General features: G+C 37.1%; 1 protein-coding gene across 1 annotated transcript in view; it reads right to left on the bottom strand.

Moving 5' to 3' along the window:
* The window catches only part of Abcb4 (ATP-binding cassette, sub-family B (MDR/TAP), member 4), a 63018-nt gene that overhangs the window by 29014 nt on the left and 19718 nt on the right, over positions 1 to 14286 (bottom strand). Inside the window, exons 9-14 of the mRNA XM_013026076.1 lie at positions 13768 to 13939; positions 11948 to 12061; positions 10533 to 10643; positions 10091 to 10216; positions 3713 to 3916; positions 3022 to 3192 (exon numbers count right to left, since the gene is read on the bottom strand). Of these exons, the coding sequence (XP_012881530.1) occupies positions 3022 to 3192; positions 3713 to 3916; positions 10091 to 10216; positions 10533 to 10643; positions 11948 to 12061; positions 13768 to 13939 (898 nt within the window). The remainder of the gene's footprint in view (positions 1 to 3021; positions 3193 to 3712; positions 3917 to 10090; positions 10217 to 10532; positions 10644 to 11947; positions 12062 to 13767; positions 13940 to 14286) is intronic.

The following is a 14286-nucleotide window of genomic DNA, read 5'->3' as shown; positions in this document are numbered from 1 at the left end:
ATAATAATAAACAGATTGCTGGCAATAGTTGTATTAATAAATCTTGCGAGTCAATGACTGGTATGTAGGTGGAATAAAGTATATGTGAATTTAAAAGTTAGAAACTGTCACCCTTGTCAAAGAAAAATTGGCCAAAGTAGATGTATGACTTCTTAAATAGAGCTTTCTTCAAAGTTCTCAGATATCACAATGATGACAAGACATTGGTAATTAAATGTTCCAGATTCTAAGAACAACTTCTACTAATTTGTATGTGCAGGATGAAAGACAGGCCTACACAAAGAGAGCACAAATCCATTAGTCTTTCTGGAATGTTGGCAAAATAGCACTGAAATGAAATCTTTTGGAGTCTTTTTGTGCAACTTACCACAGAAGCTAACTCTTGGTTCTTTTCTAAACACTGTTCTAGGATGATGACACTAAGAATGAATGTGCATGTAGGTATGAAATTGTTATTGCTGGTTTCTATAATAGAATCAAAATTGCAAAGCTGCTGTTATATTTTCTTTGAAAACTTATATGGAACAATATATTATATGTTGCTAGACATTAACTCAAAAACTGATATAATCATTACTACTATTCTCTAGGGGAGGGAAATATTTCTGGTATTAGGGTTTGAATTCAGGTTCTTATACTTGCTCAGTTTTCTTGGTTGGCTGGGATCTCTACTTCTTGAGCCACACCTCTCACCCTGATTTTCGGGGTTATTTTAGGGACAAAGTCCAGAGGTCTTTTCTGCCTGTGTTGGCCTTGAATGAACTTGGATCCTCTAGATGTCAGCCCCCACAGTAGCTAGGATTACAAATGTGAGCCACCAGTGCCCAGTTTATTATTACTTTTATAATATAGACAGGTGTTTTTACCAGTGAGCCAGCTCATTAGATTCAAATCAGTAAATATTGTTTAGTCCCTACTATATGCAAGGCTCTAGGATAAGTGCTATGGAGACAAAACATGACCGTGTATATTAATTTTAGGAAATGATAGGCAACCATAACAATTTCCAGGCATTGGAATGAGTCTGTCTTGAATATTTGAGTCTAGCTGATTCTTATTTGAAGTAAGACTAGACAAAATGGAGGATTGACCTGTGCAAACCCATAGGTTTGTGAGAAATGCAAATTGTGTTTGAAGCCATTAAGTTCTGGCTTGAAATGAATTATAAAAGGAATTGGAATGTAACTATAACAAAATAACTGAAAAATCACTGTAACAAAAGACAAAAATATAGGCGATAGCTTTGGACTTGAGCAGTAGTGGGCTTGCATGGTAGGTAGTGGCTAGAAGGAGGTGGCCATGTTATTAATGACGGCAGGCACCATCACTAGATATTGAATCATTAGCATAAGGAAATTGCCAATAGAGGTTGGATAGGGAGTGATTTAATTGGAAACCTCAGAAAAAATGGGAACCTTCTGTCTTGTGGTTACTTGGAGGAAAGAGAGTTCATTTAGTGATCTTGTAAATCTGACTATGGAGATTCCATTTTAAAAGTAGAGACATGAAAGGTTATTTCAAGCAATGGTGGCATAATTCTATAGAACACAGAGACATTACTCAAACTGAGTGAAGTAATTCATGCAAATATTAAGTGAACTTACAAGGCTGTTGTTTCTCTGGTGGAGCTCATATCAGAAAAATAACATCTCCATTTTTTAACACAGGCAGAGTATTTATGCTCACTATTTGCATTCTGGAAAGGATTTAAACCTGGACTTTAGCCTTACCTCTTTTTTTCTTTTTGAAATGTCTTACCTTTTTTGGGGGGGGGGTCGATCATGAGGCTTGGACTCTGGGTTTGGGCGCTGTCCTTGTGCTCTTCAGCTCAAGGCGAGTGCTCTACCTCTTAAGCCACAGTGGCACTTCTGGTTTTCTAGTGGTTTTTATTGGAGATAAGAGTCTCACAGACTTTCATGCCCGGGCTGGCTTTGAACCGAAATTCTCAGATCTCAGCCTTCTGAGTTACTAGGATTGCAGGCATGAGCCACCAGCATCTGGCTAACGTCTACCTTTCATAAAAAGTTTTGTTTTGTTTTATTAAATCTTATACTTCGCTTTACCCTAAAAAGTCTATTTTTATTCATGAATACCTATGTATATATTGTAAGTTAACTTAAAAAAATTAATCTTATTTTTGAGAAACACATTTGCAACATGAGGTTTTGTTCTGATATTTACACACACACACAATGCACTTTGAACAAATTTATATCCTCCACCATAGTTGCCTTCCTCCCTCCTTGTTCAATCAGCTTAAATTAAAATTGTTTAATTTATGTATGCATTATACATTATGATATCTTGCTTTAAATCACTTCTAATTAATCAGATAGCAAGCTCATCTGTATTATATTTTGGTTCCTTTAGACCTCCATATAACAAGTAACTAAGATTACCACAAGTAATTCTTTTTCTTCCCCCTCCCTGCTAGTATGGGGTTGGAACTCAAGAGCTTGTGCTTACTAGGCAGGACTGAGCAGGACCTCCAGCCCTGTTCCCCTCCCCCCAGTTATTTCTATGACAGGGGCTTGCTTCCTTCCATCTGCCTATATGAGGCTTCCTGACTTAAAGAGTATAACAGGTGCATACCCATCATGCCCTGCTCTCCATTGGACAGGAGTCTTATGAACTTTTCTTCTTAGGCTAGCTTGGAACTACAGTCCTCCCAAGTTCAGCCTCCTAAGTAGCTAGGATCACAGGTATGAACCATTAGTGCCCAGTTTAATCCAACTTCTTTGAAGTTAAAGCATAGCCCACGTGCAAAACGAAAAATAAATAAAAAAAGGTGAATAATTACACGGACCTAGATCTGGGATCACTGCACCTTGATCCAAACAAGGCAGGACCATGTATCTCTGTCAGATAACGTGAACTGGCAGAAAGAAATCAATAAGGCCCCATGTAATAACCTCATCTGCCCTTGTGTTCCCATTTCTCAACCCAGACCCTCAAAACATTGGCAAGAACTTGCAATAAAGTTTCAGTTCACTAGTCCCCCAGCTGCTTAGGTGCACTGACCTTATCCAGAGCTGCCTGTACCTCAGCTTCACTTTCTGTGTCCAAGGCCGATGTGGCCTCGTCCAGCAGGAGGATCTTAGGGTTGCGAACCAGGGCACGTGCTATGGCGATTCTCTGCTTCTGTCCACCACTCAGCTGGGCCCCTCTCTCTCCAACCAGGGTCTCAAATTTCTACAACATGTGTGAGAGTATTTTAAGAAGCATTTCATAGCACTGCATTTTTAAATTTACTGTGCTGGAGTTCAAACCCAAGGCCTTACACATGCGAGGCAAGCACTCTACCATTTATATATATACACACACATAAATATGTTATATATGTATACATAGATAGATAGATAAAATAGATAGACCTTCAGTCTCCCTTGAAGTAATTTTAAATACGGAAGAGTGAGAAGGACTTGGGCACAAATACATGAAGACCACTGGGGACTGATTTTGACTATCACAATGTATCCTAAATTATAATAAAAATAAACAAATGATGAATTATTTTAAGCTACTAATATATAGTCTTATGTAAAATTGTATATAATTTATTCACAGAATATTCTCCTAAAGTCCGAATAATTTCAAAGACTTAGTTAATGAAGTTGGACAATATTGCATGCCAAATATTAGCATAACTTTGGAAGAACTCATTTCCATGAGGTGCAATTCTAATTCAGAACTCTATTACCAGAACTTTTACCTGTGGTAACTTCATGATAAACTCATAGGCATTGGCTTCTTTGACAGCTTTCTTTATCTCTTCCATGGTGACATTTCCACGGCCATAACGAATATTTTCAGCAATTGTGGTAGAAAATAGCACTGGCTCCTGACTCACCACTCCAATTATTTCTCTCAGGTGCCTTACATTAAAGTTTCTGATATCGTGCCCATCAATGCTAATCTGCAAGAAAAAATAAATACCCTATTGAATATTTTAAACTATGTGCTATCGATATCTAAGCATTACGATTCTTTGGTTTATTATGAAAAATTAGTTTATACCGATCATATTTCACCAATCACAAATGAAAGTTAGCAGTAATAGGCAAAAATAAGAATGTTTGCACATTTTGATATTTATTTCCTGATTTGTAGTTTATCCATGAATGGATTGTTCTCTAGAAGATACTTTTGGCTCCATGTTTGTTTGCTTGTTTTTATGATGCTGAGGACCAAGCCAGGGTCTTGGCATGCTTAGGCAGTCACTGTAGCAACTGAGCTATAACCCTGCCCTAGAAATACATTTTTACAATGGCTTTATTTTTATTGGCCAATGTTAAACCAACTTATCTACCTAGTCTATATTTAACTGTGATGGGATCATGGCATTTTGCTATACTTAACATACCTTCAACTACTTTAGCATTTCTCACATTTTGGACATTTGGCTTCTTTAAAAATTCATTACAAAAGCAGAGAACTACCAAGTTGAAGAATGTGATTTATTTTTCTCCTTTGGCAATAGTTGCTAACCTATACAGTGAATGGAGTTTTCAGGGCAGTTACTAATGAATGAAAACTAAGTAAACTCTTCAAAACTAGTTTAATAATGTACTATGGGAGCAGGAATATATATATATATATATGTATATAAATACACATATATATCTTCTTTATTATAATTTACTAGTACTGGGATTTAAATTTTGTTTTCTAATTGATAGTTGTGAGGCATTAGCTTATCTCTGCTTTCATTTGCATATATTGTATATATTATATATATTTGCACATATTTTTTTCATTTCTTGAAACATTTTATCGATTTCTATTTGTTCTGAAAAGTTTTGCATGTTCAGCCAGGTGTGGTGTCTCAAGCCTATAAGACTATAGTCTTACCTACTTGGAAGGCAGAGTTTGGGGGAATCATGACATAAGGCTAGTCTGGGGAATAAAAACTTTCATGAGCCTTCCTTAACCAATGCCTGGACATAGGAGAGCACTCTAAGCTATGAGAGAAGCACCATGGCCAGGTGCACTAGAGAATACTTCTCACCCCAGCAACAAAGGGAGGTGTAGCTCAAGTGGTAGAGCACCAGTTTTGACTGAAAAAAACAAGCAAGAACAAGAGGTCCTGAGTTCAAACCCTGCACTGGGAAAGAAAATAGAGCAGGGGCTGGGAAGGTGGCTCAGTGGTAGAGCGCTTGCCTTGCATGCTCGAGGCCCTGGGTTCGATTCCTCAGCACCACATAAGCAAAAAGAAAAAAGCCGGAAGTGGCACTGTGGCTCAAGTGGTAGAGCGCTAGCCTTGAGCTGAAGAGTTGAGGGACAGTGCCCAGGCCCAGAGTTCAAGCCCCATGACCGGACCAAAAAAAAAAAGAAAAGAAAAGAAAATAGAGCATAAGGGAGAAGCACAAATTGGAGGATCACAGTCCAGGTCAGCCTGGCCATAAAGTGAGACCTATCTCCCAAATAACCACCATCAAAAAAGGGATTGTTAGAGTGGCTGGAGTGGTAGAGTACTTGCCAAGCAAGCACAAAACTCTGATTCTAAATCCTAGCACTACAAATAAACCTATTTGTAGGTTCACAACCTATAAATAATCAGAGGTATCTTCAAATAGATACTAATTTCTCAAATTTTACACTTAAGGTTTTGATATTAAGTATTACATTTATGTAATATTAAATGTCTCATTTAGCTTTGGCCTGATCTCAGACTATGAGCTTCCTATATTTGTCTCCCATGTATGGGATTGAACCACCATGCATGCTCAGCTAATTTCTATTTTCAATTTTTCTCCATGTTTCAATTTATTATGGAATTTTAAAGGGCAAATAAAGTAGCCTGGGCTCTCATTTTACTCCATGTTACTGTAAATGTCTTACCCAGTTTCCTCTTTAGGTATTTCAACATTTAAGAAAGCTAATTTTTTTTGCTGAGTTTAATTTCTGAAATATCTGGTATCCATGTTGTCAATAATTGCTATTTGCAATATTTGATGAAACTAATGACTTGTTGAAGCAATTTTCTCAAAATTGAGAAAAGCTAGCATTATCTAGCTTCTGTGAATTTTATAGTTTTTATTGGATACATTTGTTAAACTGGCTCAAGGTTGTGTGTGTGTGTGTGTGTGTGTGTGTGTGTGTGTATGTTTTATCCATATGTGTTGCAATGTTGTACCACCTTTGTCAAAACTAAATACACTATGTTTGGTACTTTGAGAAACCTCCATACTGCTTTCCAGAGGGTTGAACCAGTTTGCTTTCCTACCAACAGTGTAGTAGCATTCTCTTTTGCTCACATCTCTACGAGCATCCATTATTATTTGTTTTCTTGATAATGGCCATTCTAACTGGGATGAGGTGGAATCTCAATGTGGCTTTGATTTGCATTTCTTTTATGGCCAGAGAAGTTTAACACTCCTTCAAGTGACTATCAGCCATTCTTTTTTTTTTAACAGGTTTTTGTATTGTGAAAATATTGTACAGAGGGGTTACAATCACATGAGCAAGGTAATGAGTACATTTCTTATCAAGCATTGTTGCCAACTCCTTTGTTTTTCCCTTACTATCCCTTCCCTCCCATCTCCACAACTACATTACCCTCCCTACCTCCCATCTAAATTATAAAGTTCATTTTTCGACATAGCGTCTTGTACATCTCATTGTTGCAATGGGCCAACCTGTATCCCTACTTAAACAATTCATTTTTTCCCTTCCACACCCCAAAGCATACAAAAATCAAATATAGTGAAAACAGGGGTTATACCGTGGGGGAGGGACATACAAAGCAACAAAAAAAATCACGTGGTACCTTATAAATACATTAGAAACAATAGCAAGAAAGAAAAAAACCACTTGTGTCCTTTATCTTGGGGTTCATTGGCTTAACATCATCTTATCTGACCTTTTCTGCTTGTCTCAGATATATACTAGTTATTGCAAAAAAGGAAACCATGGGACCTATGTTTCTTTGCACCTGGCTTACTTCACTTAATATAATTTTTTCCAAGTCTTTCCATTTCCTAACAAATGGGGCAATGTCATTCTTTCTGATGGAGGCATAGAATTCCATTGTGTATATATACCACATTTTCTTGATCTAGTCATCTACTGAAGGGCATCTGGGTGGGTTCCATATCTTAGCTATGGTAAATAATGCTGCAATAAACATAGTTGTGCTGGTAGCTTTAGTATGGTCTTGTTTGTGATCATACAGGTAAATGCCCAAAAGTGGGATTGCTGGGTCATAGGGGAGCTCTATGTGAGTCTTTTGAGGAACCTCCATACTCTTTCCAAAGTGGTTGAACAAGTTTACACTCCCACCAACAATGCAGGTAAGGTTCCCTTCTGTCCACATCCCCTCCAGCATCTGTTGTTATTAGAGTTCTTGATTATAGCCATTCTAACTGGGGTGAGGTGGTATCTCAATGTTGTTTTGATTTGCATTTCTTTTATGGCTATGGAGGTTGAGCATTTCTTCATGTGTCTATTGGCCATCCTTCTTTTTTCTTCAGAGAAGTTTCTCTTTAAGTCATTTGCCCACTTATTTATTGGACAGTTGCTTCTTTGAAGATTTGTTGTTGGGGGATTTAATTTTTTGTGTTCCAAGTATATTTTAGATATGAGACCCTTGTCCCTTGTATGGCTAGTGAAGATCTTCTCCCAATCCGAGGGCTTTCTATTGATCTTGCTAGCTATGTCCTTTGCCATGCAGAAGCTCTGCAACTTCATGCAATCCCATTTGTCCAACTTCCTTTGATTTGTTGTGTTTCTGGGTCTCTATTAAGAAAATTTCGGCCTGTGCCAAGGAGACCTAGGGTTTCTCCTATTCCATCCTGTAATGTTTTCAGAGTGTCAGCTTTGACTCTGAGGACTTTGATCCATTTGGAGTTGATTCTGGTGCAGGGTGATATATAAAGATATAACTTTAGTTTTCTACATTTGTACAGCCAATTCTGCCAACACCATTTGTTTAAGAGGCTGTCTTTCTTCCATATGATAGTTTTGACTCCCTTATCAAAAGGTAGCCATAGGTCTGTGGGATCATGTCTGGGTCTTCAATTCTATTCCACTGGTCCTCAGGCCTGTTCCTGTGCATACCAAGCTGCTTTTATAACTACAGCTTTATAATAGAGTTTGAAGCTTGGTATTGATATTCTTCCAGCACTATTCGTCCTGCTAAGGATTGTTTTTGCTATTTCAGGTCTTTTATTGTTCCATATGGATTTTTGGATTGTTTCTTCTATTTCATTTAAGAATGTTTTGGGGGTATTGATGGGTATTGCTTTGAATATGTAAATAGCTTTGGGCAGTATTGCCATTTTCATAATGTTAATTCTCCCAATCCAGGATCATGGGAGGTTTTCCCACTTCCTTAAATACGCTTTAATTTCTATGTTTAGTTTTTTTTTTTTAAAGTTTTAATCATAGAGGTCCTTCACCTCTTTGGTTAATTCCTAGGGTTTTTTTATTATATATTTTTATTGTAAAGATACTGTACACAGGGGTTACAGTTACATGAGTAAGGAAATGAGTACATTTCCTATCGAGAATTGTTACTCCCTCTTTTGTTTTTCCCCTCCCCTCTCCTAGGGTTTTTTTTTTTTGAGGCTACTACAAGAGGAGTTGCTTTTCTGATTTCAGTATAGAACTCCCCTATGATCCAGCAATCCTACTCCTGGGCATTTACCCAAATGTTCACAAACAAGGCCACACTAAAGCTACCAGCACAACTATGTTCATTGAAGCATTAGTTGCCATGGCTAAGTTATGGAACCAACCCAGATGCCCCTCAGTAGATAAATGGATCAAAAAATGTGGTATATATACACAATGGAATTCTGTCTTTCTACAAGAAAGAATGACATTGCCCTATTTGTTAGGAAATGGAAAGACTTGGAAAAAATTATAAGTGAAATAAGCCAGACCCAAAGAAACATAGGCTCCGTTGTTTCCCTCATTTGTAATAATTAGTTTATGTCTAGGATAGTCCTAACAGAGGATCCACAATAGCTCAATAGCTATGTTATATGACCATATAACATGATGCTCATTGAAATGAACTTGGTTTTTGTGGCTGTTGTTGTTTTTAATATACTATATGAAGTTCTTTCTTTTTTTCCCCCCTTTGGTTTAACCCCTGTAGTCACTGCTTTTAATTCTGGTACCTTGTGTCTTGTATATACATTTATTTGGTTTGGGAAGGGAAGAGTAATAACATAATGGTGAAACAAGGACAAAGAGTGAACCAATACAACAGCAATACTCAAGAAACTAGGTTGGAAATAAACTTTACAACTTGGGGTGGGGGTGGGGGAAGTTGGAGTGGGAGAAAAGTGAGGGAGGGTAACCATGCTCGACAAGAAATGTACGCATTACCTTGATTATGGGAGTACAACCCCTCTGTACATCACCTTTACAACAAAATTAAATTAAAAAAGAAAATAAGCTCGCTGTTCTTTTCTAGCTCTCTCTGCTCTCTCTCTCTCTGCTCTTTTCTAACTCTTTCCTCTCTTTTCTAGCTCTCTGGCTGCTCTTTTCTAGCTCTCTCGGCTCTTTTCTAGCTTGCTCTCTCTCTGCGCTCTCTGCTCTCTCTCTTATCTCTCTCTGCTCTCTCTGCTCTTTTCTAGCTCTTTTCTCTCTCTTTCCTAGCTCTCGACCTCTCTCTGTGCTCTCTTCTCTCTGCTCTCTCTCTGCGTTCTCTCTGCATTTTTTCTAGCTCTTTCTCAGCTCTTTCCTTCTCTTCTCTTTCCTAGCTCTCTCTCTTTCCCAGCTCTCCCAGCTCTCTTTCCCAGGCCTTTCCCCACCGCGTGGAGGATCAAGATGGCCTGGTGCCAGCCTGAATGATGAATAAACCTACCCCTTACCTGAAAAAAAAAAGAAAAGAATATGCAAACAAAGAATTCATAGATAAGTAAATTAGAAAAAAGTACTTAAGAGACTAAGTAATGTCTGTTTTCCTTCCATATTTGTGTTGGCCTAGCTATTACTCCTACAAAGAAATGAAAATATATGAAAAAAACCGAAATGCATGAACAAATTTGTCATTGAAAAATGAAACGAAACAAACAGTTTCTAAAGCGCAATTTGTACCCAGCATCCCACTTTGAGGACTTTGCTTCTTCCCACTTACCGTACCCTCATCAGGGTCATAGAGCCTCTGGATCAGCTGCACTGTCGTGCTCTTCCCACAGCCACTGTTCCCAACCAGGGCCACTGTCTGTCCACTCTGCACCTTCAGGTTGAGGCCCTTCAAGATCTGCATAAAAAATAAAAGAACAGAACAGAAAAAAACACATTGCAACATAGCCCTAAAGATGATTAAACAATAATCTTTACTGGAGTTTACTGGGAAGGTGGCTCAGTGGTAGAGTGCTTGCCTTGCATGCATGAGGCCCTGGGTTCGATTCCTCAGCACCACATAAGCAGAAAAAAAAAGCCAGAAGTGGCGCTGTGGTTCAAGTGGTAGAGTGCTAGCCTTGAGCTGAAGAGCTGAGGGACAGCGTCCAGGCCCAGAGTTCAGGCCCCACTACTGGACCCCCCCCCCCAAAATCTATAAATATTAGTCACAGTACCTTGATATTAGCTCGAGATGGATAAGAAAAGTGAACATCATTGAACTCCAAATTCCCTTTGATGCTGTTTGGTTTGTATCCTCTTTCTGAAAAACTGTCAATTTTAGGATTCTAAATAAAACAAAATTCAATGACTATTTTATCACTAAATGAACAATTACATTATTAAGGAATATGATTCAGCAAACTTCCAAAGTAGACTCTACAATAGCATACTATGTCTCATAGAGATAGGATGGAAGGTGACAATTGAATGTGTAATGTATATACTATTTAAGGAAACATCCCTTTCCAAAAATAGATTTTTCTGAAAAGCATATAAGGAATATTCATGTCATTTTAGAAATACTTTGCTTTAAGTTTCTGATACATCTTTATAAGCTTTCTAAAGGGTTAAATATGAATATGAATACAACTTTAATAACAAAAACAAATTATCATTGATAAGGCTCAGTATTTCAGCATTTGGGGAAATTTGGCTTATTCATGAATAGTAAATGTAATGGGTTGGGTTGACTGAATGATTAGCACAATATTCAGGTACCATGTAGACTTTCAACATATTCAGAAGCTGAGCATCAACAAAATAGAGGTGTTATTTAGATCAAATTATCAAGTTTTAACAATCATCTATGTGCTTTATTTGTGTAAATGCAGAGATATACTTTGCATTGTCAAAAGTATTTTCTTTTTACTTGTCAGTTCAAAGTATTCAACATAATTGATTTAAAGTCTGTAAAAACAAAACCAAAGTCTGAAAGCAAAATTTAAAATGCAGGGATGATTGGGGGAGCCACACACAGCAAAGCATATTGTTAATTTTGGTTTTATCAATAATTTGTTTATCCTCTACCCAACCATCATGTATAGTTACCATAATTCTCACAATCTGGACACAATATAAAAAAGAAAAAAATTTTGGAAAAGGAGTATCTTTGGAAAAGGAGTATTATCATGAATAATAATAATACACCAGTACAAATGTGCTTTCTGAAAATGAATTTGTGTCATTCATTCCTATGAAAATGTCATTAATTCCAAGTTAGTAAGTCTCACTGTAGGCCGTGTGCCAATGGCTCATGCCTATAATCCTAGCTACTCAGGAGGCTGATCTGAGGATCAAGGTTCAAAGCCAGCCAAGCAGAAAAGTCCAGGAGATTTATATCTCCAATTAATCACTAAAAATCTGGCAGTGGAGCTGTGGCTCAAATGTTAGAGACCCACCATTGAGTGAAAAAAGCTAAGGGACAGAGCCTAGGCCCTGAGTTCAATCCCCAGTACACATACAAAAAATGTTTAACTATATGCAGTGTAATGTATTCAATATACTCTATACTTGATTCATAGTATGTACTCTAAAGCAGCAAGAACTGTTTAAACCTTAAAATAATAAATATAAAAAGGAAATGACTCACATTATCAATGATGCCAAACACCACATATGCTGCTCCTCTTGCATTGGCAAAAGCATCAATACAGGGGGCTGCCTGGCCAATACTAAAAGTTCCAATTAGGATTGAAAAAAAGACCTGAGAAAAAGAACATAAAGAGAAATTATGCCACTTTCTGGCATTTGAAACATACAATATCAAAATTTCCTGGTGGTTTTTGAACGAGGGATATAGCTTGACTGTAAAGAAGTTGCTTAATATGCTTAAGAACCTGGGTTCAATCTCTAGAACCACTACCGTTTTCTTAAAAAATGTTTTTAGTAATCTCAATTTGGTGGGGATGTACATATTGTGGAACAGATTATAATAGTTTGGTACAAAATGTGCAATGATTAAATTGCATTCATAAGCATTTTTATTGTTTCAAAAGTGAAAACTAAAAATAATTTTTTTAGTAAGGATCAAAATTAACAAGATTACTATAGTATTTTATTGCCCAATGGGTTTCTCCAGCCTCAAAAATATTTTTTTGTCTGGGTTTCCAATTACCTGTTGCTCTTCTCCTTATGTATAACAGAGGGGGTTTTAGGCCAATTTGTTGACACTGAGAGAAATATTTTTTCTAACAGTGTTATTATTAAGTTCTAAGTAATTTATGCATAATTACTCATAGAATTACATAAAATACTCAATATGGAACACTATTATGGATATACAGATGGGCAGACAGATAAGATTTTTAACATAAAAATAACAGTTCACCCATTTATAAACCAGTAAGCCACTCCTGTGTGCATTGGTTAAAATTGTCCTTACAGGGTTATTCTGTACTATACTACAGCCTATTTCCTTTTATATTTTTATTAGGAAAATAGCTAAAGTGAAAGGCTCAGAATATACTTTAGAAATTCAGATTAATAACATAATTTAGCAGAGAAAAATATAAATATAGAGAAAGTACTCCTTTATTTTCAGACCTGATGAAATACCTATACAGTATACCTGTACAGTATAAATACCTGATGAAATACTCTATACAGTAAATAACATTCATGTATCCATAACCCAAATCAGTCACACACCTAATCCTTTATGTGCAACTGTTGATAAGGAACATAAGAAAAATGACTCTACCGAAATAGATGTTACAAGTTACTGTGTGGAGGGCTTTGCTTATGCTCCATCATGGTGGTCAGTATCCTCAGCCCAAAAGTGAATGTATCATTATCCATGGGCTAAAAAATGAGGAAATTAAGAGGATCATTTTCATAAATGTCAGAGAAAGGATCTGACCTCTTTTGCTCATAAAATTTCAAAAGGAATGAGGAAGTGAAAAGGGGGGGGTGAATGGCTCATCTGGAAGCTAAAGAAGAAATGGAAATGAGAAAAAGAGACTCAACAATCACCAAAGCCCATCCAACCAGCAGCCCTGACCCCCTCAGTGAAGGCAAATTCCACTGTAAGAAGCATTTTGAAAATGCCAAGTGTCAAATGACTCACAGGAACAAATCATATTCAAGGCCTTATGTTTAGGATGACAGAGAAGTTCAGGTTTTACAAGATTTCTATTCAAATTTATTTATTCATAAATATGTTCCATTCTTATTTCCTTTTGTATGCATTTCTCCAGTGCTCTAAACTCAGGGTATTGTTCTGCCCCACTCCTAATGATGACTTCTATGTTTCAGAAAGCCAGCTCTGTTCACAGGATAGCAAAGATGAACTGAAAGTCAAAAACCTAAGAAAATGGCTCATCTCTCAAAAGGAGGAGTATGAAAAGAAAGACAAGGTAGATGGAGAATAATGATGTCATATTCTTCACAAATATTAGGAAAATTACTTACTGTCATTGCATTTCCAATAGTATATTCTTTTGATATAACTAGGGTGGATCCATACCAGAAGGCCAGTGCATAGGACGCGTATATTAACAGGAAGGCAATGCCCATGGAAATGTTTGTTGAAATAGCTTTTTTAATTCCAATTTGTTTGGCATTTTCTAAATGTTTCTGATACCTACCAGAAAATGAGGGGGAAATGTTATAAGAAAAATAACAATTTATTATGTGAGTTGTATTCACCTCCTGTGTAGTTGGAGGTTTGTGGTACAAAGCCATCAAGGAAATAACCCCTTTGTGAGACCCAATTTCCTGGGACTTGACTCAATTCAGGATCAGCCTGTCCTGCTCTTTGCTGGCCTGGCTCCAATTCCCTTAGTTCCTACCAGGCAGCCAGAATTCCTGTGGCTGTTTTAGGATTCACATCTCACCCCTAGGATATGAATGGTTTCTATCACCTTCCTGCCCAACATCAAAAGTCAGGATTAAGGAGGAAGAAAAGCCAAACAATAGCACCAAAATACA

The sequence above is a fragment of the Dipodomys ordii genome, unplaced genomic scaffold (assembly GCF_000151885.1).
Source record: "Dipodomys ordii isolate 6190 unplaced genomic scaffold, Dord_2.0 Scaffold90, whole genome shotgun sequence".
In the NCBI taxonomy this organism is placed as follows: domain Eukaryota; kingdom Metazoa; phylum Chordata; class Mammalia; order Rodentia; family Heteromyidae; genus Dipodomys; species Dipodomys ordii.
This window is presented reverse-complemented; position numbering and strand designations above follow the sequence as displayed.